The sequence below is a fragment of the Trachinotus anak genome, unplaced genomic scaffold, assembly GCF_046630095.1.
Source record: "Trachinotus anak isolate AG129_WGS33_773 ecotype Australia unplaced genomic scaffold, CSIRO_AGI_Tana_v1 ptg000002l, whole genome shotgun sequence".
Taxonomy (NCBI): domain Eukaryota; kingdom Metazoa; phylum Chordata; class Actinopteri; order Carangiformes; family Carangidae; genus Trachinotus; species Trachinotus anak.
In genome coordinates this window covers 11,091,120-11,118,021 of record NW_027273853.1, presented here as the reverse complement: position 1 = coordinate 11,118,021, position 26,902 = coordinate 11,091,120, and the positions used below count along the sequence as shown (strand labels likewise).

Sequence of the window (26,902 nt, the reverse complement as noted above, 5' to 3'; positions counted from 1 at the left end):
CACTGGTTTCATTCTCATGCTCAAAACTTCCTCAATTGAAACCATAATGCCAAACTAAAAGAGGAACAAGCCCAAATCCAAACTTCACTTTTGGTTTCGGCTCCTGTTTGCTGTAACTCTCAAAAAAAATTCCTACATGAATAAATCATTAACAGGGGATTTGTTGTGATTGATAACAAGAAAACAAGTAGATCACATTTTTCTGCACATGCAGGTTTAGGAAAGCTTGCTTTTCCTACTTGACTATGAAGCTTTGAAGTGGGCCTACATAACAAAATCCTGTTAGTTTGGTTTGAGCTGAGGAGGGGGGAAGTTGAAACATGTGAGGGAACACCACTGACTATGTGTGATAACAAATCATGTCTAATAGTGTGACAGCTCACAAAAATGTTTACATGTCTCAAAATGCCACCCAAAGTGGACACTGATACAAATCTTTATTTTCATATGGTTTGGTGAGGAATAATTTTTAAACAGCACAGATTCCTTACTTTTTTTTTTTTTTTTTGGACCTTAACAGGAATATATGGAATTACTATAGATACAGGCAATTACTTATAATCTACTTTGATTGTACAATTAAACCTCTTACTTATGCAGGAACTGGATCTAAACTTGATTGGCTCATACATGACACTTGGCCATCAGGAAGTAACTGATCATATGAATTTGATAATTGGATGAACACAGGGTCCAACTCATTCCTCACTTTCAGTTCCCGTTTGGCGGCTGAAGTCTGTGCTCAGCAGCATTGCGTGTTTGTCAGTGAAGCAATTAGAAAAAGTTAACAATCATTTCCAGCTTGAAGAACCACGATTCTCATGCTGCCTTGTTTACATGATGGACGGCTATGTCATGTCATCTGTAAGTGCTGCTCCTTTTTTGTTTCATGTTTGACTTTTTACAGAAGAAATCTGCCGTTTCAGTCTCTCATCATACCTTGTGACAATGAGAGGATTTCCTGCTGTTTATTCTGTGTTTCTATGGCTGTTTCTGTTTTTGAATAAGATATATTACAGTTAAATGTGCCTGCTTAAAGTAATTCTAGTGATTCATGTCATTTATTGATTAACCATGTGTATCTGACAAGAAGGGAAAGACTTACTTTTGTAATTTTGTTTGTGTTTAATCACATGAGTGTTTATTTTCTCTGTGGGAATTGGGAAAGTAACCCCTGACATAAAGTAAACCCAACCTTATTGATGAGCATTGCCCCTGGTGACCTGGTCTGTTCTATTATTTATTCAAATATATATCATATATCTATATATGTATATTTCTATTTAATTTTTTTGTATTTATGTTCATTCAAAAGCAACAAAAACAAAGTTTACAAAATAATTGAAATGTAATTCTAGTATAACAAGTAATGGTGATATTTGACATAAATTTGGCAGGGGGAACAGACACTGATTTTTACTTTCTCAATGACAAAATCTAATTTTTCCCCCCTCCAAAGCCCTCAGAGGACGTTATTCCAAGTGAGCCAGAGAATTATCGGCCACCTGCAGAGCTGTACCCCTACCTCACGAACGTAGGGGAGATTTATGAAGGTGAGAAAACTGGATTCAACTGTTGAAAAAAAAAAAAAGAAGAAGATAAATCACTACAGGACTGAGAGCTTAAACCACTGTCACTTTTCAGACCACAGATGGACCTTCCACTCGGACCGTGTGCAGCCGTCGGACTTTGAGAACTCACCAGTGAATCACCTCACAGAGCTTCAGTCTGTGTCCCCTCAGCAGCTGATACAACCCTACCGCTACAGCAGTGAGACTCTGCCCCTTCACCTGGACCCTGCGCTCGCACCGCTCTCTGTGTCACCACAAGTAAGTTCATGTGTGGGAAAGCATCATGGCACCGGCATCTCCACATGTTATCTGAAATGCTGAACTGATGTGCAAACACACTGACTGAATGTGTGTAATCGAAGCCACCACTCTAGAGCAGGAGAATGATCCCCAGTGTTATACTATTATTAAGCAGCAGCGATGAAAAACCTTCATGTCAGGTATTACTACATTATGTGATTCACACAAAAAATCTGATTACTCACTATTTTTCCCCTGCATGGGGAAACATTTACTCACTGCAGTCAGATCTTTACAAGTGTGAGATTCTCAAGCATAAAAGCGAATTGTTTTAATTATCTTTAGATTAACTAATTTGACAAAGCCTTTTCTCCATTTTAAGTGAAAATGACAGCAAATTACTTGACTTCACTTGAGTTGAAATTAAAATCTTGACTAACTGCCACTTATAATCATTTAAATAACTGATTCATCTATCAATTACTTTTTTTAATACTCGCAAGTAGTAGACATAACACACATGATAATGTAGTGACTTGACAAGAAGACATCACAAAAAACAAACAAGAAGAAACATTTCAGATAATAAAAATTGACAATATCATCGTGTTTAGTGACTGAAATGTACATGTGACAGGTGGAGCTTTTCACACTCTTAGAGTAAATGTTTACTTATTTCATAAATATACATATTTTACCCTAAAAGAATAATTTTATTTGGGTACAGTTTCCATCCAGAACCCCCAACATAATATTTAAAAGTGCATATTTAAAATAAATGTTGAGTAGCCATAGCCAGTTCTGAATATTGTCCCACAACCTTGCAACATATAAACAATAGACATACAAATGCAACTGGTCTTCCTCTTCCTCATTACAGAGCCTACGCAATGGTGGTACACACACCGTGTATAGGAAATTACCCTTGCTATCTTGTATATCATTTATAAAAACAATTCCATTCCGCTGAAGTCTTTCCCAAAGGGACGACTTCCTGTCTACTAACAGGTCTAATCTATCATTTACTTTTATAATTACTCCTTTAGTCCATAGATGTCAGAAAAGGTTTTTTTCCAAGCATCATCATAGACGACAAAGAAAATCAGCAAATATTCATAAGCAAAAAGCTGAAGCCAGAGAATTTTTGCATTTTTTCTCAAGTGGTTAATCAATTACTAAGATTGTAGCCAATTATCATCACTCTGTTGATCAGCCTATTGACAAATCAACTTATCATTTCAGCAATAACATTAATATAAACAAATGTTTGGGTATACATGCTCCAACATTGAACATTATGTGGGTCAGTAAATGTTTTGCTGTATTACTGCAATTTTTTTTCCATCCTCACAAACACAGTACATGATGTTGACAGTTGGGGATATTTTCACTGAAATGTCATCTACACCACATGGTCTTGCTGAGCTTTGAATTCTATTTTGGCAAAGCTACTTCCTCTTTTACTACAATGACAGCGTTTAAACAAAAATGTCAGACAGCGAATAATTACAAAACCTGAAAGCGGCTGTCTGTCCCATCCCTGTGTAATCCTAAACAGCAACATGTTTTACATTTCTCCTAAAGATCCCATATTACACACCATCCCTGTGCTACCAGTACCAACCCTCCACCTCGCCCGGCCAGTACTACTCAGAGGAGGAACACAGAGAAATAAGTCCCCCGCTCGAGGTATCAGAGGGGGAAGATGAATTTGAAGACCACAACCACTCCTCCTTCAGAAAAGACATCAGTGAGTATTTCCTTTACAAATTTTCATCTGACACCAAGTCCCATTTACTTAAAGTCAAGGAAGAACTGGTACCACACAAAAAAGCTTTAACAAGTCTCATATTTTTCTACTCCAGACAACAAGAAGAAAATCCGCCTGTACCAATTCCTCCTGGACTTGTTAAGAAACGGTGACATGAGTGACAGTATCTGGTGGGTGGACCAGGACAAAGGCATCTTCCAGTTCTCCACAAAACACAAAGAAGCTCTGGCCAGCCACTGGGGTATTCAGAAAGGAAACCGCAAAAAAATGACCTACCAAAAAATGGCTCGAGCTCTGAGGAACTATGGTAAAACTGGAGAGATTAAAAAAGTGAAGAAAAAGCTAACCTACCAGTTCAGTGAGGAAGTGCTGAGGAACCTCTATTTACGTCAGTATTCTCACTGATGAGGGAACAAAAGCTGTCTGTCTTTATGCTGAAATCACAAAAATAGCCAAGATTGAATTTGCTAGTACATTTGCAATTTTACTTAGTTTTTCTACCAAGTTTTCTTACTTATTTATTTGTGGTGCAAGTGCACTTTGTGTGCATTTGCAAACTTCCATGAAGTAAATTGCTTTATTTCAGACTCAAATGAAGTTACAATAAAATGATGATTAAAGCTCAGGGACAGCTATGAAAAAGAAAAAAAAAGAAATTCAAATGTTTTCATGTGACCTTTTGTCATGAATGTGTTTGAATAAATATTATGTTGTATACTTTTTGTCCAATTACTCAGATTAACTGAATCCACCTTTAAAGAAGGACAAAACACAGGCTCACATGTGCACATGGTATAGCCCTGACAAATGAATATCTCTTTTTTTGCCTTATTAGACAACATCAGTAATATTACAAGACAAAGACAGCATTTACCTGATAAATAAAGTAAAGGGGTTTCAACATACAGCCCAGGGCAGGAATGAAAATTCAGAACTTCAACTGGGAGGACTTTGACTGCCAAATCTGCTGTGCTCTATGGAGGCCTAGAAAGAGGACAGACTACAGATACAAACAAAGACAAAACTCAAGCACACCATCCACACAGACGGAGAGGAGAAATCATGCAATGCATAATCGTAAACCACGCCTGATGCAAAAACAGCTATGAACAACAGCAGAGCAAACACTTCCTGAGGATCAAGACCAGGTTAAAATAAACTGGGAAACACAGACACGAGCCAAGGATTGGAGAGTTGGTCCTGAGAAAAAGATAGATAGGTAGATAGATATGCAGATATGCGCCCCTTTTTGTAGTTTTGTATCTTTTTCTGGTCTTTTGTGTACCTTTATAGTCATTTGTTACCCTTAATGGTTGGTTTTTTTTGCTGCTCTTTGGTATCATTTTACATCTGTTTGTCGTCATTTTGTGTTTTTTTAACTGCTTAAAACAAGAAATGGGCTATTAACAGACACTTCAGGGTCTGGTCCAAAGGCTCCTTGACATTAGTTAAGATGTCATACTACATTTGGCTGTACCTAAGCAACTCTGTTCTGTCTGTTCATATGTATGTAAGAACATTTAAAAGTGTTTACAACTGACAGACTGACTTATCTTATTTTAATAGTTGTTCCATTTTGATAGATGTTCCCTGACTGACAGGTTTCCCACTAGTGGCTTATTCTGAAATAGCACCTCAATTAATGAGATATTTTCTTGACAGACATTTCATCAGTAAAAAATACCAAATGAAATAAATCAATATTAAATCTGAGTTCAGTGTCTAATTTTCTATTTCAAAGGTTATTAACGCCACGCCAAAATGTCTGACTAAAGGTGCTGTCCCAAAAGAGATGGGTTATAGTTTCATTTGTGTTGTGACAGAGGGCACAAATAGGGGGACGACATTTAACCTATAGCTTTACAGTAACTGAAATAACAGGATAACCCCTCAGCAATATTTTCAGACTTATCGCACCTTTATTGAAACAAAAAAAAAAATCCCGGGTAAGAACCATGTTTTTCTCTATCTCTACCATTATGTAAATTATTGCAAAAAAAGGAAACAGAAACAGGTTCACTAGCACCCCTCGATTGTGTTATTTTCATTGATTATTTATTTATTATTTGTTTTTGTGCTCGCCATAAGAACAATAAGAACCGCCCCCCAGAACGATTTTTCTGTGACGTCATTTCAACCAGCCAATCAGAGTCCGGACGTTGTTTCGGTGCGAATTTCAAACGCAGTTGAGTCGACTAACGAACCAGCGGCTGGACAACCGTCGACAGGTCCGGTCCTCGTCCAAGATTTTTTTTTTTTTGGCGATTAAATTTAGCTCTTCGCGCTGGCAACATGAGAGTGAGGTTAGTACTTAACAGTTTAATTAACTGGAGTCTTAATTGTTTGCGTTAACAATGTTATATTCAGGTAGCAAACTCGCTTCCTGATTAGCCAGTTGATTTGAAATTAAGCTAACGCACACAGCTTGTTTCACACGCTGGGGCGGAGTAGCCGTCTGTGCATGTTGCAATGAGTCAGTCTGAACGGTAATTTCATTTTTCTGTTAATATCGTGCTACTCATGAGATTGTGTTACTTAACGTTACAGTTAATGCTATGCCATAGCATCGGCAGCTAGCTAACGTTAGCAGCTCTCTGCCAACAACAGACCTATTGTCTGATTGTAAAACCCTCTTTAATGTTAGTACTGGGCTGGTTTGACTGGTAACAGGCGTTTAAACCCCAGAGCACTTAAAAACTTGCTTTTTCTTCCAGTGAAGTCCACGCTGCAGAATCTGTTGCCTACCTCAACAGAGCACTGGTCAGGTTGCAGGACATTTGGGAGGAAATCGGTATTCCAGAGGAGCAGCGCTTACAGAGAACCAATGACGTCCACAAGCACATTAAAGTAAGACCTACATCAGCTTAAATTAAGTCTTAGTAGTCTTAGGGAACTAATAAACTGACGCATTTTCATTTCCCTTGTCATGTAGGGTTTGCTGGACCTAATGATCGCTGAAGAAGAGGAGCTCAAGAAGAGATTAGTGAAAAGCATAGAGTCCTGTCGCAAGGAACTCAATAATTTGTGCACTGAACTTCAACTGCCCCCCTTTGAGGTACAGCCAGTTGCAGGAAATATATTATTTTCTTTCCCCTGAGAAAATTGCTAGCACGTTTGGACTAACTAACTTTGGATTTCTCTTAAGGAGGAGGATGGCTGCACAATGTTGCAAATGGAGAAAAACAGCCGCACACGTCTAGAGGTGATGAAGGAGCACAAGAAGCAAAGGATGGAAGAGCTTAAAGGCCTCATTGTCAAAGATCGTGAGCTGTGTGATATTATGTGCACTACCCCTTTTTGCATTGACCAGGACTCCATCCCATCACTGAAGCAACTAGAGACATATCATGCCTACCTTGATGATCTCACCAAAGCAAAGGTTTTACTGACTTTCTTTTTTTTTTCTTCTTTTTTGCTCACTTAAAAATATGGGTTGTACCATGCCTTACTTGTAACTGTCTTTCTTAGGCGCATCGTCATGATGAATTTGTGAGCATAAAGAAGGAGATTATTGTATGCATGGATGATCTGGAGCAGAGCCCGGAGACCAGTTTTGAGATGGATGTGATGTGTGAAGATGAAGAGGCATTTTGTCTGTCAACTGACAACATTGCTGCTCTTAAACTGCTCCTCAGTCAGGTGAATTTGTGATATTTGCATTTAGATGTTTGTTAATCTCCTGCCTCGACTTGACATTCAACAATAACAGGTATTATATCGTAATATAATGGCTGCGTCATGTACTTGTAGTTACAAGAACGCAAGGCTGAGAATGAGCGCCGTTGTTCAGCTTTTCGCACTAAGATCCAGGAGCTGTGGGAAAGACTTCAGATTCCCCAAGAGGAGAGAGAAGCACTCTCTGAGCATATGGTCAAGTCAAAGAAGAAAAACATTGAGGCAGTAAGAAATCTTACTTTGTGGTCATTTACCTTACTGATTGAATGCAGTAGTGTGTTGTTTCTCAAAGCTCCACTAACCCTTTAATCACAAGTTGTAGTAATTTGTATTTTGTGCTTCCAGCTCCATGCTGAGGTCCAGCGTCTAGAGGTGTTAAAAATGCAGAGCATGAAAAGTGTCATCGAGGCCATCAGAGCTGAGATTGCCCTTTTATGGGAGAGTTGCTTCTACAGCCAAGAACAGCAGCAGGCTTTTGTTCCATATCATGATGGTGAGTAGCTGTTGTTTCATCACAGATCTCTTACCCTGAAAATGTGCAGGGAGTGTGGGTCTTAGTGCATGCTTTCTTACCTCAGATGATTTCACTGAGGAGCTTCTCAACCTGCACGAGGCTGAGGTCAGGACCCTGAAGAAGTATTACGAGGACCACAAAGAACTCTTTGAAGGAGTCACAAAATGGCAGGACAACTGGACCTTGTACATGGAACTCGACGTGAGTACTATGTTAATAAATGTCGTGGGGAAGCATTTAAAACAAACTGTGATAACATGTGGATCTATGTGCTTCTCATCTCAGAAAAAGGCTAATGACCCTTCAAGGTTTAACAACAGAGGTGGAAACCTTCTGAAAGAGGAGAAGCAGAGAACCGACCTGCAGAAAAGTTTGCCCAAGGTGAGAAAATATTTTAAAAGTTAATTTTATTATTTTATTTTTATAAACATGTTTGGTCTATAAAGGCAAAAATAGGATTGCTATTATGAGCTGTTTTCTGCTTGAAAGAGAATCTGTTAGTGGAGATTCAAACAGGAAAAAAATAAACAATAAAAAATCTGCCCAAACAATCCATATGCTGCATTGTGGAAACAGCTGAGACATTGTTAATGCATTACCAGTTTTGGCCAGCAGGTGGGGTTAAGTATCTTAGTCTGCATTTGGTTTTGATTTAGCACTGTCAGTGCTGAGTCTGTTAACATGACAACTGTGTGAAACAAGTTTTGCTCTTATTTTTTTCTCAGCTTGAAAAGATTCTGAAGACCCAAATTGATGCTTGGGAGCAGGAGCATGGCAAGGAGTTCCTGTTGAATGGACAAAAATTCCTGGACTATGTGCAAGAGCAGTGGAGTCACCACCACACTGAAAAGGAGAAAGAGAAACTGGAAAGGGTATGCTATAGTATTGCTTTGGTTTAAAACCTACACTGTCTTAAATGTTCCTGTCACAAAAGTGTTGTGAATATGATTATATTCTTTTTGTTCAAAATAGCAACTGAAGAAAACTAAACAGACTCAGGAGGACATGTTATATGGAACAACAGTGAGGACACCGTCCAAAAGGCGGATTGCGGGGACTCCCACTCCGGGGAAAGTAAGAAAGGTAAGATGCTGCTGCAGTTTGTTTATTGTGTGTGACATGACTGTGCAGTGACACTGGGTGAGTGAATAAAAAGCTGACCCACCTTTCTTCCTCTGTCCACCTAGCTCAATGGCACCTCGACCATCTCCACTCCCAACAGCTTTCTTAGTTCAGGTCTTGGTGGAACCATGTGCCTGTCCTCCATCCAGAAACCACCTCTGTCTGCCAGCAAGGTATGCTCCCTGTCCTTCTCTCATCTCGCCAACAAGATTTGCATTGTTTTTGAAGGCCAACCACACAATGAAAACCATGAAAGTGGTTAGCACTGTAACTGACCTGCTTCATCTTGATAATGAGGTTAGGTAGGGTGTGTATTATCTCCATTTTTATTTAACTTTGTATATGGATGACCTATCAGGGCAGTTTAAGTGAATGTCTTTTTATGCAGATCTGGTTATATTTTCTTACGACAGTGCTGGTCATCAATGGAGTCTAACTGACTCCTTGTTTTCTGCTTAAGAGGAGATGTTCTCACTGTATATTTATAGCTCAAATGGAGCTATAAATATAGTGTATATGGAAATGGTTTAGTATGGTCAAGATGATTCTTATATGTAGATTTTATATGGTCAAGTCTTACTGTTAATTTAAGCCTCTGTACACACCTTAATGATTAAATGGTGTCAGTTTGTCAACATAAATCTGTCAATTATATATGATATTTAAACATCTCCGAAAGCATGGGAAAATTCTACCAAAAGCTGAATTTGTTATGGCAGCTGGGCAGGAGTGTACTTGTACACTTTCTGAGAATGGGTCACGTGGTAGTTTCTCATTTTTATTGTAATGTGCAAGTGTGTGTTTTGATGGGGTGTGTTTTTCCTTTTTTCTGACCTCTCACTATGATCATAGTCTGAAATTAAGATGAAGGAGTTGACAAAAAACATCATCACCATTCTAGTTGGTCTTGTTGTAGGGTCTTGGCCTGCGAACCCCTGGACATGGAAAGACTCCACGTGCGCTAGACCGAAACAAGGAAAACATCTCCCATTTTAATAGAAATACTCCAAGTGGCACACTAAGGTCTCAGGATACTCAAGATCACACCTTCACCTGTAACGCTATTGCTGGCTCCTATTCGGAATTTGCGGTAAATGCAATTTTACATGTTTAGTCCTTAACTACAGTAAGACCTCTAAAGTACAATCCAATCACAGTAAATACTCAAATTTTCCTGGATGACATAAGTACCATTAAGCAATATTCTATTTTCAGGTCTTTTTGGATTATGTAATGAACACAGTAAATGTATGCCTTACCATATTAACACATCACAGGCATCACAGTTGAGCTAAGACATGTAAATACTAGAAATGACATTGTAAATCTGAAAATATTTCTTTTTAAATTTACACATTTGTTGCTAAAGTTTTATATTTTGCAGACATAAATGACCATGTCATTTTTTGAGTTTTGAAACTAGGCAAAAGATCAACATTGTGTAAAATGACAAAGGATTGTTAGCACATTGGCAGCTTGATTACAAGCAGTGAGCCATCTTTTAGTGCTTTGACAGCTGTATGGAAAAAATGGAGCAAATGATCAAATCCAGCAACTAAAGCAACCAGGCGCACCTTTGCCAAGGCTACATAATGCACTGTATTTATTTAAATACAAAACTTTGTAGAAGCTGATCGTGTGCAGCAAAATTCAGAGACAGACAATGCATAATATAATGAATACACATGCCAGGTTCTTTAGATTCATACAAGTGCAGGAGGTCATGAGAAAATGAACAACATCCACTGTTATTCCTATAAATAATTCCTGACCTTCCAAAGACTCAATAACATGTTCCTTGGGCCACAGTTTGTACCACATTACTCTTAAAATGTGGACATCATAACATTAACATAACATTTTTCCAAAAAGAATATATACCACTAACCCTAACACGATTTTCTTGTACATGGAGTTATTTGACTTTAACATTTTGACACCTTAATATGAACACAGATACTCATTGTCTTTCTTTGTTTAGAGAGACCTCACAAAGGCTTCTAAATCGAATGTGAAGTCAGGACTGCTGAACTCCACCGTCAGTCATCAGTGATGGTTCAGATGAGCTGCTCAGTCACCGGGAGTCATCCAGCTCAGCGGTAGTTTGGTATAGTTTTGGAGTTGTGGTTTGTTTTTTTTTTTTCTTTTTTTTTTTTTCTTTATATATATATATAGTGGACAACAGGGAACATCAATGTAAACTTTTTCAAAAAATGTAAATATTTTAATCTGTGAACATTTTGAGACACTGTCTATCCTGTTTTTGTCTATTTTATTTCAGGGTTACTGCTGGAGCAGGGTCCTATGCTGTATGTATTTTTGTGGCAGTTAAATGATGTTTGTACCATGCTTTGACTTTTTCTTTTGCGGTTAAAGCCTTTTTAAGTCAACAATATCTAGAGCACTACTTTAGTACAGTATCCACAAGCAAAGATTTTCTTCCTCCAGCTGGAATGACAGCTAAATTTGTTCCTCAGAAACTTAACTTGAGTGCTTTTTTATAATCAAGCTGTAAATAAACAATTTTAAAAAAGCATCCATCCTCACTAGGTCTAACTGTTTATTGTCCTGACTAATTTTTAATTATACCTGAATGTTTTCATCCTAGCTCCTATGGTTGAGTTGCGCATGTTTTATGTGAACTCTGAGACCAGAGTTCAGTCAGAAGGCAGCATCTGTTAAATATTCCATGTTGACCACTGTAGATGTGAAAATAATCCTTTAGGAAGATGGTCTGTTTAAGCCATGCGTGTCATGAGCTCTTCAAGAGCCCTCTCACGGTGATTTTCATGAACTAACAGCACTTCCTTGATTGCACTTTGCTGAAAGCCCATCTCATTAAACTGAGTCAGAAGACGCAAGAACTCAGCAGCCTATAATAAAAATACAAAAAACGTGTTAATACATGTCAAACTGAGCAAAAAAAGGTGGCTGTGGTTCTGCTTTTTGTATCACTTTCTAAGTAAATCACCTTGCTCTCACAGTTCTGAAACATCTCCAAGGCCTCCTCTACCTGTGCTTCATCATAGCCCAGTTCACATAGACGGTCACTGGCAACCAGGTATTTTAGGATCTGTTGATTAAAGGACAAATAATTATAAGAATGGCATGCTGCGCCCAAACAAAACACAAATAACACAACTTAGACTTCTTGGTAACCTAATGAAATGCCATCACCACTTAAAATATGTTTTTGGCTTTATAAACCACTAAAAGGCTGCTGTAACTGCATGAATAAGACCTCCCCTCCCTTTGATTAACCCTAAAACAATTATTGATTGAACTTTAATTCACACGATTGGCTTATGGTAGGGTTTGGGGTTTTTTTACAATTAGCTGTCAAACCTGCAATGAATGAAGGCAACTCACAAGCATTTTATTTATGCATTATCAGAGTGGAAGAAGTACTCAGATGTTTTATTTAAGTAAAACTGGCATAGCTACAATGAAGAAATAATTGATCACGTGTTCAAAATTTTACATAAGTAAAAGTTTTAACATCAAAATATATTTAGAGTAGTAAAAGTAAAAGTGCTCCTTATACAGACAGCCCATTTTGGAATAATGTTATTTTAATTATTGATGCTTTAACGTGTAAGCATCAATTTAATGTTGCAGCTGGTAAAGGTGGGGCTATATTTTTTATTACTCAGCTGAATCTGCACGTTATCAAATGTAGTGGAGTAAAAAGTACAATATTTGCCTCTTAAACGTAAGAGATGAAGTATAAAGTAGCAGAAAATGGAAGTATAGAAGCAGAGGTACCTCTAAATTGTACTTAAGTATAGTGCTTGTGTAAATATACTTAGTTACTTTCCAACACTGATAAACAACCTCTAAACCCAAAGAGGTACCGACCTTCTCTGGGCTCCTGTAGCCGGTCTTCTGCAGAGCCAGAATAGCTGTGCGTAAGGGGTAGCCATTCTCTGTGATGGTTTCAAGCAGCTCCCTCTCCTCCTGGCTGAGAGCTGACAACAGCTCTGCTGCTGAGTCAAAGAAAACCCCACGAGAGCCCCCAGTCCTCAGGGCCTGATCAGAAGGGAAGAACAGACAAGCATCGTGAGTTATGAAAAATAAATCAGTAGAGAAGTGATTCATGTATGATAAATATTCTACTCAGAGACACTGACACTAGAAAAAAACACAACCTTCTGTCTGCGGTTCTTGACAACAGGCCCGGCAGAGGAGGGTCGCTGCTGCTGCAGTCTGGATGGAGAAGGACCAGCAGGTGGTGTGTTCAGAGAGTACTTTCTGCCCATAAAACCCAGTGGACGCTGCCTCTTCTTGCCGTTCTTCTGTCCATTGGGGAGGGGGCTGGCCTGCTGTGACCTGTGCTGCTCCAGTGCTCGCAGAGGTTGTTTACAGTCTTGGAGGGAGGTGCTTCTATGGCCTCGGAGGCTCTGAGGTGAGTCAGGCTTACAGTGGTGAGTGGAAGGAACAAGGTGCATGTCTTTGACTCTGGAGAGTGGATCTTTGGGTGCAGTGCTCCTGGGCCGCTCTCTGCTCTTGACAGGGCGAGACGCATCTTCAGCAGAGGAGCCTTCATTGTCCTCGAAGTAACCATCCTCATCCTCTGACTCAGATATGAGGAACCTGACGGTGCGATGGTGCAACCAGCGGGCATCTGCAGAGTTCAGACTGTGACTGCGGGGCCGAGGGTTTGGGGGCCCTGGGTCGCTGCTCCTGCGACTGCCCCTGCGACTCACCTGAGGGCTGCTAAACATTAGCCAGTAAGGGGGGCAGGATGGGGCCAGGCAGACTGGCTGCTGCCCAGTTAAAATCCATTTCTCCAGGTTGAATCCATACTGCAGAGAAAACAAACAAAAAATGTCAAAATGTCTTCAGTGAAAAAAAAACCTGTGAGTAACAACAGTGATAAAATGCAAGAGTTTATCACAATAGTAAAGAAAATTGCAACCCCGAAATACTTCTTAACTTTCCAGTAGGAAAACAAAATAGTATTTTGACTATTTAACACGTTCATTAATAAGTATTTAGATAATTACTCATCACAAGAAACTTACCAATTAGGATACAGACTTTTAATAGAATTATAAATACATTAACATGAACATGGAAACCATTGATTTCACTTACTTGGCCAAGAACTGAGATCTAAATATCCCGAGTAAACACTGCTAATCAATGGATCCCAGAAAGCCTTTTACAAACAGAAAACATGAGACTGTTCGCTGAAATGCTTTTGACCTGAGTTTCTCGCAGTATCCGGTGGCGGTCCGGCACGGCGATATCTGGAGCTGTCACCATCCGTGGTTCCTCCTCCAGTGGGCCCAACAGGCTCTGTAACGGCACGTCCTCCAGCGGGGTCATTGTCGCCCAAATGCGTCAGCGGATAACCTGCATCAGAGGGACCACGAAGAGTTTCTGAGTTTACAGCTGAAAAGGTCAAATCTTTGTTGCGTCTCTGTCATCTCTCACCTGTGTCAGGTGTTTCTCACTGTGGTCCGCGGCGCTCTGAAGCCTCCACAGGTGTCTGGAGTAAAGGACTGTCAGACAGACATCACCGTGCGTGATAAGCCTCTTCATCACTAAGCCTCTGACATCATCATCTGAGGGGTTGTTTACCAGTAATATCCCAGACACCTGTTGTTGTACCTGCACAGGTACAGTACAAACATAGGAATATTCAAATATATGTATATATAAATATCTACCAGAATAATACCAAAGGAAAATTGGAAAATAGCACTAAAGGTTTGTTTTTAATTATTGTTTTACATTTAATCCCTCTGTATTAACTATTTAAGATATATTATCATTTTAGAATCATTTAGAATGTGTTTGTTTTATGATTATTTTATAATTTTTTTACTTGCAGCTTCCTCATCCTGTTTTCAGACAGTTTGACTCTCTAACGTAGACCTGAAGGGGATTAGGGAAATGCTGAGGTATTGGGAAACAAAGATACTTTACAGAGATTAGCTGATTACATAAAGGTGACAGCGGAACAGTGCAACACAACACTGTGATGTCTCGTGCATTCATTTCCTGTTTCAATGATTTGTGAATGTCTTCCGCCGCACTGAAACATTTCATTACACTGAATTCAGGTTTCAAGGTATAACAACAACAACGTTTTGTACAGAGATATACATTTTATTTATATATTTTAAACAATCACAATAAATTTAGGAGTCACAAACTGAGGGTTGGGGAGGAGGGATGGGGTGTTCGGGTTCTGTAACAGACCTCTGAAAACAAAAGCAGTTTTGAAACTCGACTGAGAGAAAAGGAAACTTAAAGCAAAAGGAGAACAGATCTAGTTTAATCTCATTTTATAGCACAGACAGCATATTAAAGAGTACAGCAGCGTGGTTCAGTCAGAGAGCATTTAGGTAGACTTTATTACAGACGTGAATTGTGGTACCATTTAGTAATGTGATATTACATCGCTACAGGTGAGGAGAGTTTCCAACGCTGGGGCACATACAAAGAAAATTAAAATACCTGCTGCTGTGAGAGGTGTTTGACAAAGCAGGTTGAGAGCGGCTGCCAGCTAACTGTGAAAGAGATGATCTGTCTGATAAAAGATTGGAGTCTGGAAAATACAGTTGGAATATCTGGTTAAGGAATATACTTCAGTCATGAATAGAGGATAACTACTTCAAAACAAAAACTTCAGAGGATATTTCACTGACACTTAAGTTCCCGAGCTAACCTGCTAATCCTGCTATGTGAAACAGCCCTCTGATCCAGTCCTGTCATAACAGAGGTCTGTAAGTAAACACATATATATTCCCTAAAGGGCGGGCTTGTGGAGGAAGCAAACACTGAAAAATAACCATTCTGGCTGTTTAAAAGGTCACCATTATGTTTCACCTGCTGTGTTTAGTGTGCTGGTGCGTTACACTTTACAATATGTTCTCCTTAATAGAGGTCATGTCATACAAACTGCTTACAAATGCTACCTAAGCAGTGTAGCTTAACATTTACAGCCTGATTTCACTGTGAGCACCATTATTACAATGGTGGTAAAGAAGAAAACATCAAAACATTGATGTGCTCATGGAATATTATGCCCTTATGATATAAGGCATTACTGGACATGGTAACATCACATCTACACTTTCTCTGCACCCCATGTTTTCAAGTGTACAGTATGATCCCATAATTCCCATTTGCTTCCCTTGCCATTACAGCCCGTCACCACAGAAAGAGAAAACGAACACTAGCTACACATCCTTTCATGAATAAAATTGCATTATCTTTATATAGATAAAATGTTAACAATCCCCAGAGATTGAAATATTTTATAAAGGTCCACCATCTAAGTGCACCACCACAGAATTAACATCTGATGCACAGGACCAAAGGTTGTTACACTCTTAACTTGTTCATTATGAAAACACTCCTCACTGAGAACCAGCAGCCATTACCTCTACTTCAATGTCCACAGCATGTTTGTCAGGGGCTATAATAAAACCCAATCTCGGTCTCCAAGGGTTCATAGTAATCTAATGATTTCAGACAGCATTGTCTTTAGCTGAAATGACTGACATGTGGCTCAGTTGTTAGCAGCATCTGCCTGTCGAGGCCAGTTCTCCTCCTCAATGCCGGAGTCATACTCCTCTTCTGCCGACTCCTTGGCTGGAGCTCTGGAATTCAAATGGAAACTCCAGTTCAGGTTTCAAACCACACAAATATGGAGACTCAGTGTGCTGGGCTTGAGGAATCTGATCTCTAACATCACACACATGTGGCCCTGTTCTGTGAGCAGAGATACTGACCTGATATATCTGGGTTGGGATTTTCCTTCGACGACTTCTTTGCTCAGCTCAACAGCCATGATGTCGGAGTGTGGCACTTCAAACATGGGTTCGAGAAGGAGCTTTTCCTATTGAAAAAAAGATATGTTTGATTGTTGTGTTAAATCAACTTTACAAAAAAAAACAACCTTTTTTTAAAGTTTGAGATCCTTGGCGAGTTCACATACCATGATGGATCTGAGCCCACGAGCTCCGGTTTTTCTCTCCAGAGCCATCCTGGCTATGGCCCTCAGGGCATCCTGAGTCACATTGAGATCACACTGAAACAAAAAACACATTTCAGATTCTAAAAATTTGGTCATTAAGGTCTGAACAAATAGATACCTGTGGTTAAGTTTCTCACCATTAAGGTGAGAAAGTATTTTCTTGTAGATCTAAAAGGGGGAAAAGGGCTGGGTTTGTGGGGGCATGTTGTTTCAGGTAACAAACACTAAACTATGATCCAGAAAGGACAGTTTGAGTAGCAGATCCTTGAGCTTGAAGGCTTGTTCGATGCCACAATACTGTGCAGCATTTTATAATAAAGGAGCAACTTTAAAAAAAATTTTGTCGAGTGCACATCATTTGTGAACATGTATTTGACTGGCCAACACAGCGCCTTGCTAAATGACACTTCACATCAGTTCCTACAATTAAGCCAAAATATTGACTTTTTTTGGCAGATGAGCCTGCATTTTGTTTCTGAAGACCTCTGTGGTGGCACCCCCTCTAAGCAATTCCAATGTTTACATTCAAACAAATAAGGAGACTGGGCTGTTATATGTCTGTATAGAGCCTAACACTGTACTGTGTCAACCTTTATGTCAGAGCCCTTACTTTGTCCATGCTGAACAGAGCCTGGTACTGGGGCACTACAGCGTTGCGTGGTTCAGTCAGGATTCGGACTAGCGTTTCTTCATCCAGGCTGTGCAGAGGAACGACCACAGGAAGACGGCCAACAAACTCTGGGATCATTCCAAACTCAATCAGGTCCCTGGCCTCGACATGCTTCAGCAGTCTGTCCTTCTCCTCAATCTCTGCCACCGTGTCTGTTTCACCGCTGGTGTTGGCCAAGTCTGCCGCAGCCGCCGCACGCCGCCCTTTCCCCAGGTTGGAAGGAGTTCCAAAACCCAAATACTTGAGAATCATGAGACATAAAGATCAGGTTAGAGGTAGGAATGATGACAAACAGGGATCATGGCTAAACATCTGCTGACAGTCAGAACATATGAGCTGTGTTAAAATTACCTTTTCATTCTTTCTTCTGCTAATGATTCTGTCAAGTCCATTGAAAGCACCGGATGCAACGAACAAGATGTTTGTTGTGTCTACCTGCACCGTTTCTCCTCTCAGTTTCCTGGAGTTTTTCTCAGGAACATTGACAATTGTGCCCTCCAAGAGTTTAAGCAAACCCTGACAGAGAGGAAAAGGGAAAAATTAATGACAAAAGTCAATGACACAAGTTTTGGTCAAGCAATAAAAAAGTCAAGCCTGCAGTTTTAAATATTGATTTTACAAAACAATACTGTCAAGATACAATTTGTTGGGTGTTTGATGTCTATAAGCAGACTGCTGCATAAAGGTTTTATTTAGTGTAACCCTGGTGTAATACTGACCTGCTGGACTCCCTCTCCACCAACGTCTCTCAGCTGATGGATTCCAGGCACGCTGCCAATCTTATCAACCTCATCCAGAAACACAATGCCTGCACATGAAATAGAAGAACTGAGCCACAGTGATGCGAGTTTGACCTACTACCATCACCTGAGTGAGTCCCTGTGCTGATAAACATTGTGTGTATAAAAATAGTCTACTTTACAACTTGCAAACATGCAGGACACACTACAGTGTGTGTATCCTTGAAAATTTTGCACTTTACTTTAGTTGACTCAAGTTTGAGCCCATGTTTCTTAACCTCTTTCTGCTTCCTTCCTCTTCCTGCTAACATTTTCAACCAGATCTAGTCAGAGCACATTCCTTAACCAAGTAGGGAACGGAAAGTAAAGACGTGATATAAATGTGCAAATTCAAACAGTTTGTAGCTGATTGATGCAGTCTGTGAAAGTAAACCTACAATTTTTACGAGGGGTTAGTCTCACTGAGTGGTTTTTTACAAGGCTGGTGGAGGTTTTATAGAGTTTGCATTAGTAAACATCAACAGCACCAGTAACAACTTTTCTGTTGGCAAGATTATCTTGGTATGTGTTAAAGAGCATTAGAGAGTAGTGTAGTCTGAAATGATATGGTGGTTATAGTAACATAATAAGACTACAAAGGGAGTCTGATTATCTTTGATTTTATCCTTCATTTCTTTTTCTTTTACTTGCACTGGAAATCTCAATTCGTCTGCTTGCTGCTGTCAAACAAGTATTGCTACTGTCCTATACCGTTACTTGACTGCTGGAGGATGGAGGCCTTGTCGTTACCACATCATAATATTCATCCTGATTTGAATGTGTTCATGGCTGGTCTCAAACCCTGTATTTATGCCTTGTAATTACAACTTTCTTGTTTGTGTTTTCTGTCCACTTTATTTTTCAATACTTTCAATACTACAAAACCAACTTTACTTCAACGTTAATCCTCAGTACTGTGTGCAAACAGATTTCAGTATGCCCATACAACGTGAGAAATGACTGCAAACATGCAAGTGCTCCACTTGCCAATGGCCTATCAGCTGTAATTTGTCCGTCTTTGACTGAATGTGTATATCAGAAAATATGGCATGGTGAAGGAGCTCTGTGATATATAATGTTATTGCAATTTGTTCTGATTTTTGTGAGAAACATAAAACACAGGGTATGATTTTCACATAGGAAACTGCAGTGCTGTTAAATTTAGTCCATCTGCCCACCTTGTTGTGCTTTCTCCACTGAGTAGTTGGCATCTTGCAGCAGTTTGGCAATAACCGACTCAATGTCTTCTCCCACATATCCAGCTTGAGTTAGTGTGGTGCAATCGCAAATTGCAAAGGGGACATCCAGGCAACGTGCCAGTGTCTGTGCCAACAATGTTTTTCCTGAGCAAAATTAGAAGAATCATGATCAAATTTCTTTTGGCAAGACAGATCAATATTGACAAATAAACCACATATTTGGTGGTGTAAATCGTTTTGCTTGGGCAAGTATCACTGTGCGGTTTTACAATTTAGGACGATATTGACACAACACCAACCTGAGCCAGTGGGGCCTAGAAGTATGATGTTGCTCTTCTCCAGTTTAATGTCAGTGTGTGTGGAGTCCAGGACCTCCCCACCCCTCTTCTCCTGAGGTGCCTGCTGGCTCGCCTGCTGCTGCATGGACGCTCCCAGAGCATTTCCATGAGGACTGATTCCTGCAATCTGCAGCAGCTCTGCAACAACAAACAAAGCCACAGGGTTAGCTTCATGACTGGAAAGCAATAACTTGTCGAAGAGCATACGGCACCACAGAAAAGCAACTGAAATGTTTCTATTTGAAACACTCCTGTACAATTAAAACATGCCATTCATTCACTGACAGTGTATGTGTCAATTTGTGCATAGTAACAGTTTCTATGCACAGGCTAAAAATATACATGCCCTGGTCAGTGCCCGTTTGGAGTTACTAAGTGAGGAGGGTTGGACTGCAAATAAGTACAGATGTAAATGTAGGTCACAGGGCCACCTTATCTTATTGTCAGTCAAACATGAACCATTTTCATTTTATTGCTACTGTAGCTCTCTGTACACATTGTAAATGGGAAATTAAACACACACTAACCAGTCATTGCTTCAGAACTGGGGCTGTATTTCATCATCTACTGTATGATCTTAATTAATCATTACATTATTAATTATTTAGGCTGAGCAAGACTATAAACGCGTCACAGGAAACATCTCACTGAAAAAGGCAAGGTAACAACTGGAGGATGCAGAGAGGTCTGTACAGTTTGGCATTTGTGCAACTCATGAAATAAAAAACAAAAAAATGCTATAAAGTGTTATGACTTTTACAGTCACCACTGGCAAAGATGGCAGTAACAGTGAGGAGGACCAATCACTTACTTGTGAATCTGTATTCATCCTCTCGTCGTCTCATCTCTAGCTCTACAGGGAGAGGATGAAAGTACTCAAATCAATATTATCATTAATCATTACCATTATGACATTATCAATGCAATCCTGCAAAAACATTACACAGTTGTGTAAGGTAATTATTGAACAAATGCCAAATAATACAGATTTTGATTAAAGATACATTATAACCAAAGGCCACAGCTGTAACCTTTTACCAGTTATTTTGTGTAGATTTTATAAGAGTAACTCCTCATATTGTAACCCTCTTAATCTGTGAAATATTAAAGATATTGCCCCTACATTTTATTGCTTCATTGTGACAAACTTAAACAAATGCCAGTGTATTTGTTTCAGCACTTGTATGTCAACAAATGCAATGTAATCTTGCATCTCCTAAGTGTTTACTTTATCAGAAATTCAAAACATTCATGAGTGTTTACTTTTACTACTCACAACCTCATACAGCAGGATATAATTATTTAATTTTGTCTTTGCATAATATAAATGACGTACTATAATTATTGCATTAAGCCAAACTACCCGGAAATATTCAGAGGTTCAGCACTACATTTTGGACTAAAACAGATTTCACCAAAACAAAGGAGATACAGAATATTAACACTTTCTGAAGTCACTTAATTTTACAATGAGACGCTTTCTTCTCTTGTGAGCCCTTGAGCTCTGACAAGAAAAGATTTGATGGTCTGAGTTTTTGTACATGTATTACTTTTGTTTCAGTGTTTAAAATAAATTAGTTTGAAACAAACCAATGACGTAAGAAACAAAACTGGAGCAGTCACATCTATAAACTTTAGTCTACAGAGAAGAGTAATACTGACCACGAGGTGTTAGAGAGGGCTGTTTTTCCACCTCCACCTGCTGTCGACTTCCGGCAGGGATGTTGTTGTAGATGCGCTTGTAGTGATTGTATACTGCAACTGCTAACACCTTTTTTGCATAGGACTGGCCAACAACATACTTGTCAAGATAAGCATATATCTGGAAAAAAAAAGTAATTTATACATTAATTCAGTATAAAATTATGATAAAATGACCATTACAATAGAATATATATAACACTTCAGTGAAAACATATTTTGGTAATTTTAGCTCCTGCTTTGATTTCTCACCTTCTTGGGGGGAGGGGGAGGTTTCTGTGCAAATGCCAGTTTCACTGCCTCCGCAGCAGATTCTGGCTCTTTGTTTAGCCCCTTCTTAGAATCCGTTTCAGACAGCACCACAAAAAAGTGATGGCATTTCTCACATTTGACAAATCGTGTTGATGCTACAAAAGAGAAACAAACAGCACAGTCAATTATGAAACATTTCACAACCTGGATAAAAGAAATATTTGAGTCAACAAACAAGTTTTCAAGGTTGCAGATTAAGCCAAAAATAAATATGTGTAATGTGAAAGGGTTGCTCATAATGCTGATATCACAGAGAAACATGAAGGTTGTTGTTGTTTGAGTTTGATCCTGACCTACAGGGAAACTAGCACAGGGTCAGAAACCTACATAATGAAATGCCAAGTTACTTTTTATGTTAAAATGAAAGCATGAAGACTGAATTATAGCTTTCAAAGTTTAGTATTACATTGTGAAGTTTCACCAATATGATGCGATGCCACCTCATTAATTGTATTCATTATTTCCAAAGCTTAGCTGTACAACTATGTAATAAGTTGAACTGTAGATACAAAGACTTTGTTCAGTACTATGTGCAGTATGGGGCTAGAAGAGTGACAGTAAATTTTTGACATTACGACTCCTTGCAGCAGCATAAATAAATAAATGTGAAAAATGCGTAAATGTGCCGCTTAGCGCTGCCTCTGCTATGTATTTGCTTTCAGTACATCTGAATGAATTGCTATCTTCAATGCACTTCTATCTTCAACATTTTACTTCTTTAATAAATAACTTGTGACCAAGCTGCATTACCACTGTGAGAGGGTATTTGGTTACCATCAGATGATGATGGACTGCTGCTTTATGTATGACAAAGCAGAAAAAAAGACAAAACAGAGATTGTCTGTTTATACACTGAGAAAAACTGGGTCAGTAGATATCCACAATGGGTCACAGTAGTAGTCCCATTACTGATCAATGTTCAATTCAGTGTAACAATGAACTTTTTCCATTTGAATGTTAAACCAACATTCGTCTTATCTCTTGTGACTATAAACAGCACCTGAATGGCACACTACAAACTGCCTGTTAACTCATATACAAAAGTATACCTGCATAGTTACAGGTGCAGCAAGTAGTAAGAAATATATAACATTATCATTATAAAAATGTGCAAGTAAACAGAGTTAACAAGGTGGTGAGTGATGTTATGCCAGTGATTGCCAGTGAGTGGTTGGGCAGTAAACATGTACAGTAGATGCACCCCTGGTCAATCACTGACACAAACTTAAAATCTCGCAAAGTTACAGAGACAAACCAGTGCAGAAACTGCAAATCTGATTGAAGTAAGCAGCAGCTTACAAACTCACTGATGTTGTTTTCTGATGTTGCAACACATCAGAAAATGCTCATTAGACAACAATGAAACAAATATCTCCGTGTTTACTTGCACGTGTTTACAAATGACTTGAGGTGGATGTTTGAAGTCCACTATTTATGTAATTTACACTACTGTGTTTACAGTTATTTCTGTCCACACCCAAGGTTTGTACTACAGACGAATGTTTACGTTTGTGATGCTTTAATAACAGAAAATATAATAAAAAAGAAAAAGCACACTTCAACGCAGAATCAGGAATGAAAATGATAATTTGTCCATCTGCTTGGGCAGTACGCTATATTATCCCCCCCGCATCACATATGATGCAGTGCTTTCATATTTTGGACCCAGGACTGCTCATCTCCATTATGTTTTTTATGTTTGGTGAGCAAACATTTATTTCCACCAACTTAGCTACACTTTTGATGTCTAGCTGTGTTGAAATTCAACATAACACGTGTTTCCTCGATTACCTTAAGGTCATATTTCTTTATACCTATTGCTCTTAATCTTAAAGGTTTCACATGCAATTTGCACCCAAACTGTACACTAGGCCAGTTTGGTGATATTACATGGTGATATTTTTAAGTTTACTCACATACAAAGGTCTCTACGTGTGTGCAGGGATCTCCACATTTAGGGCAGCGGAGCTGATTTCCCCCCTTGCCTGATCCTCCAGAGCCAGAGAGTCTCTTCCCCTCACTGATGCTCTTCTGTGTAAACATGACTACGTCAGCAAGTATCAAATTACATTATCACCACTACAGTAGAAGGAGGCCACAAATAAAAGTCACCCTGCAAAAAAGATTACCTTTCCACCATCACTCCCACTGTCCTTGGTTGTTCCATCTTTAGAGCCATAGCACACAGCAGTCTCTGAAAATGACCTTACCCGTACCCGGGTAGGTAAGTGAGTTTCCCGAGACCCCTGACGACTTAGAGAAAAGAACTGAATCCGGGAGCAGGACAATCCTGTAACAACAGCAAAAGTCCTTTTGATTCCTAACAACACTGTAGTCTGTAGTAGAACTCTAATACAAAACATTCATAACTGCTTCTACTTGTCAAGTAACTAGAGAGATGAAATGAATAGTTGATTAATTCATTAGTCAACAGACAGAAAATTAAGTTTTTTAATAGTCAATTAAATGTTTCACGCATTTTAGCAGCAAAAATACCAAACAATTTGTAGTTCTAGCGTCCCCACTGTGATGTTCTGCCTCTCTTCTCTCTTCTTTCTCATACTGTACTGTACATGATAGTAAACTCCATGTCACTGGGCTTTGGATTGTTGATCAAACAAAACAAGAATAATTGGACTGTGAAATACTGTAATGCTGATTTTGACAATTGCATTTCTATTCAGTGTCTGATCAATTCATCATGAAGCTAACCCTTACATTAATTGATAATTGAAATATTTGTTAGTTGCAGCCCTGTGTATTATTATTGTATTATTTAGTTCACAACATATCAGATGAGTCATAAAACTCACATAACAGCCCATAACTATGGTTGTATCAGTTGCACAAACATATTATCCAAGAGCAACAGTTAGTCAGATACATAGATAGTCAGAGTATGTCAATAGTATTCATATGCACTGTAGCTTAACTGTTTATTGTTTTCTCTCTTAACATTATGCAATATTTACTGGCAGGCTGGGTGATGTAGAGATAAAAAGCTCCAGAAACACCTGTAGTACAAAATATAACTTTACTGTCAGACCACCCCGTTTCAGGGTCAGGGATGTGAAATTAAACCAATGCATTTCAGCTTGTGGCCTACATTAGGGTCATGTCTGACGAAGACAGAGACACATTTCTGTGACAACAGACTTAGTCTTTAGACTACAAGTGCTGCTGGAGGTTTTACCTCTTCAGACTTTATCCCTTCTCCAAGCACTTTGGAAGCAGGTGAAGCTGTGCCAGAATTCCCAACTCTGGTCAGTGTAACAAGTTAGCATAGCTGTAGCTACATGACGCTATTTTGTGTCTTTCTTCATGCGTTTTCATTCATGTGCTATAACTCAAAAACAAGAAGTCACAGCTGTATAACTCGATAAAAGGCTGGGTGATGTAACATTAGCTTATCCGTCGCTACTACACGCTTTAAGTAACTTTTCCACCTGCTGTTACATGACTGTCATAACAAGCAGTGATCGGGGTTAGCTAGAGACCTACTTCACGGGCTGGAGCAATCAACACAATGTCACGCAGCGTTAGCCAGAGTGTGCATTTTCTCTCTCTTACCTCTGTGGGCAGTGTTTAGGAACAACCTGGCAGCCGAAGTGCACGGACAAGACATAACTCTTCTTTTGGCTCAAAACCCTGGAGATAAACACACAGTGAACACGGTGTACAGAGAGTGTGGAGGAGGTGGCTGAATTAGCTGGAGGCTAACAGGCAGCGGTGGGAAACAGGAGAGGCCGGTTAGGGTTAAACATTTCATAACTTCGACGTCACCGTTAGCATTAGCAAAGAAAGCAGGTCAGTAATTGGTGAAGGTGTTTCCCAGTGCTGCTTATTACTGGTGACACCAAATTTGTTTACACCTCCTAAAATGTATTAACGGATTGGGGCATCACGGATAAGCACCTCCTACGATCTAAGGCTAAAAATACATGGCACAATAAACAATGTCGCTGGCTAGCTGAGTTAGATAAACAGGTAACTGTTAGCTACCTAAGCTAGGCCCAGGCCAGAGGCACATAGCGTTTCTGCCAGTGGAAATGACAAACAGCCATGGCTGTAGAGACGGCCAGTGTATAGTGGTGTAGCTGTGCGGCTTTACCCTGGCCCTAGGCCGCATACACAACTTAATTCAAACATTAAAAACAACAAATGGCGAGGCAGCATGTAACTAGCTTGCTAGTTTTACTCACGGAGCACGATGAAATCAGTCAGGTCTTGACACTGCCCCCTCGGAAAAACAAATTTGCGTTGTCACTGCCGCTTTCGCTCTGCTGTTTTAATGAGACAGGTCAGTGTGTCATACTAATGTCACAGTCGCTGTTGCATTAACTGGGACGCGCTGGTTTCCTCAGGCCGCTGTTTCCCAGGTGGGACACGACCCAAAGTGATGTAACGCTAACGCTGGCTGTTATGAACTAGGTCGGTTACTCCGTTAGCCAGCTAGCCGTCGCTCCGGGCGCTCCAGTTAGCAGAAGTGATTTAATCAGTGTAACCGGTTTAAGTAATATGGAGGCTTCGTTCGTGTCTATGCAGTTCACACCCATCCCGATCTGTTGAGATCTACGGACCCACAGCACCGGCTCACACGGTGCGTTCACTTGATCCTCGTACTGTGCACAGTTCACAAGAGCTTGGCAAACTTGTGTTGCATTTGGGTGACCACTATAACTGTGTAGTTACATGGTTTTCAACCGGATCTCAACATTAAAAACTAGAACTTAGGCAGTAAAATGAATAAAACAAAATAAAATTGACTAAAATTCTGTATCTTATTGTTTGTATTTTCCTTGCATTTTAAGGCCAAGAAACAGCAGAGTAAGCAGTCAGCAAATCAGAGAGGAAAAGCTTATTTCTTTTCTTGCAGGATTACTAACATCTTCTAACAATCCAATCAGGCACACTCTGCCACTTGATCCCTGGGCCCAGTTCCAGGCAGAAAGTTACCATGGCAAGTTCATTCAAGTTAAGTTTTTCAGTTCATTATTTCAAGTTCAAGTTTATTTGT

At 39.5% G+C, this 26,902-nt stretch overlaps 4 protein-coding genes across 11 annotated transcripts; 2 read left to right on the top strand and 2 right to left on the bottom strand.

Annotated features, from left to right (window-relative positions):
- The first annotated feature begins 703 nt into the window (after window positions 1-703).
- spi1a (Spi-1 proto-oncogene a) lies at window positions 704-5,295 on the top strand. The gene is made up of 5 exons (XM_071496681.1): window positions 704-864; window positions 1,460-1,553; window positions 1,645-1,829; window positions 3,396-3,561; window positions 3,677-5,295. Exons 1-5 carry the CDS (start codon window positions 838-840, stop codon window positions 3,985-3,987), a joined length of 783 nt encoding a protein of 260 aa, XP_071352782.1. The 5' UTR covers window positions 704-837; the 3' UTR covers window positions 3,988-5,295.
- A 436-nt stretch (window positions 5,296-5,731) lies between these two features.
- Window positions 5,732-11,429, top strand: LOC139631928 (protein regulator of cytokinesis 1-like). 6 transcript variants are annotated; one of them, XR_011693474.1, is made up of 15 exons: window positions 6,037-6,068; window positions 6,297-6,429; window positions 6,515-6,637; window positions 6,728-6,961; window positions 7,051-7,221; window positions 7,333-7,482; window positions 7,603-7,750; window positions 7,836-7,972; window positions 8,057-8,152; window positions 8,497-8,643; window positions 8,744-8,854; window positions 8,959-9,066; window positions 9,810-9,983; window positions 10,875-11,000; window positions 11,175-11,429. XR_011693474.1 is itself a non-coding variant. In XM_071496610.1 (15 exons), exons 1-14 carry the CDS (start codon window positions 6,052-6,054, stop codon window positions 10,944-10,946), a joined length of 1,821 nt encoding a protein of 606 aa, XP_071352711.1. In that variant the 5' UTR covers window positions 6,037-6,051; the 3' UTR covers window positions 10,947-10,992; window positions 11,175-11,429. The 6 variants fall into 6 exon arrangements, 5 of the variants coding, with proteins under 5 accessions (XP_071352721.1, XP_071352711.1, XP_071352740.1 ...); XM_071496610.1 differs by having other exon boundaries at window positions 10,875-10,992; XM_071496620.1 differs by lacking the exon at window positions 6,037-6,068 and adding an exon at window positions 5,732-5,885 and having other exon boundaries at window positions 10,875-11,429.
- On the bottom strand, window positions 11,021-14,852 carry LOC139631965 (ubiquitin-associated protein 1-like). Of its 2 annotated transcripts, XM_071496662.1 has the most exons (6): window positions 14,333-14,852; window positions 14,102-14,251; window positions 13,042-13,698; window positions 12,752-12,922; window positions 11,865-11,966; window positions 11,021-11,766 (listed from the first exon to the last, which is right to left on the bottom strand). In XM_071496662.1, the coding sequence occupies exons 2-6, from the start codon at window positions 14,222-14,224 to the stop codon at window positions 11,632-11,634; spliced, it is 1,188 nt and encodes a 395-aa protein (XP_071352763.1). In that variant the 5' UTR covers window positions 14,225-14,251; window positions 14,333-14,852; the 3' UTR covers window positions 11,021-11,631. The 2 variants fall into 2 exon arrangements, with proteins under 2 accessions (XP_071352763.1, XP_071352769.1); XM_071496668.1 differs by lacking the exon at window positions 14,333-14,852 and having other exon boundaries at window positions 13,991-14,132.
- A 137-nt stretch (window positions 14,853-14,989) lies between these two features.
- Window positions 14,990-26,469, bottom strand: clpxb (caseinolytic mitochondrial matrix peptidase chaperone subunit Xb). Of its 2 annotated transcripts, XM_071496583.1 has the most exons (15): window positions 26,088-26,469; window positions 25,456-25,533; window positions 24,015-24,175; window positions 23,802-23,916; window positions 21,826-21,980; window positions 21,535-21,694; window positions 20,684-20,725; window positions 19,834-20,010; window positions 19,514-19,678; window positions 18,276-18,364; window positions 17,908-18,072; window positions 17,497-17,796; window positions 16,848-16,940; window positions 16,642-16,748; window positions 14,990-16,509 (listed from the first exon to the last, which is right to left on the bottom strand). In XM_071496583.1, exons 2-15 carry the CDS (start codon window positions 25,508-25,510, stop codon window positions 16,419-16,421), a joined length of 1,875 nt encoding a protein of 624 aa, XP_071352684.1. In that variant the 5' UTR covers window positions 25,511-25,533; window positions 26,088-26,469; the 3' UTR covers window positions 14,990-16,418. The 2 variants fall into 2 exon arrangements, with proteins under 2 accessions (XP_071352684.1, XP_071352690.1); XM_071496589.1 differs by lacking the exon at window positions 20,684-20,725 and having other exon boundaries at window positions 26,088-26,355.
- Between the last annotated feature and the right edge of the window lie 433 nt (window positions 26,470-26,902).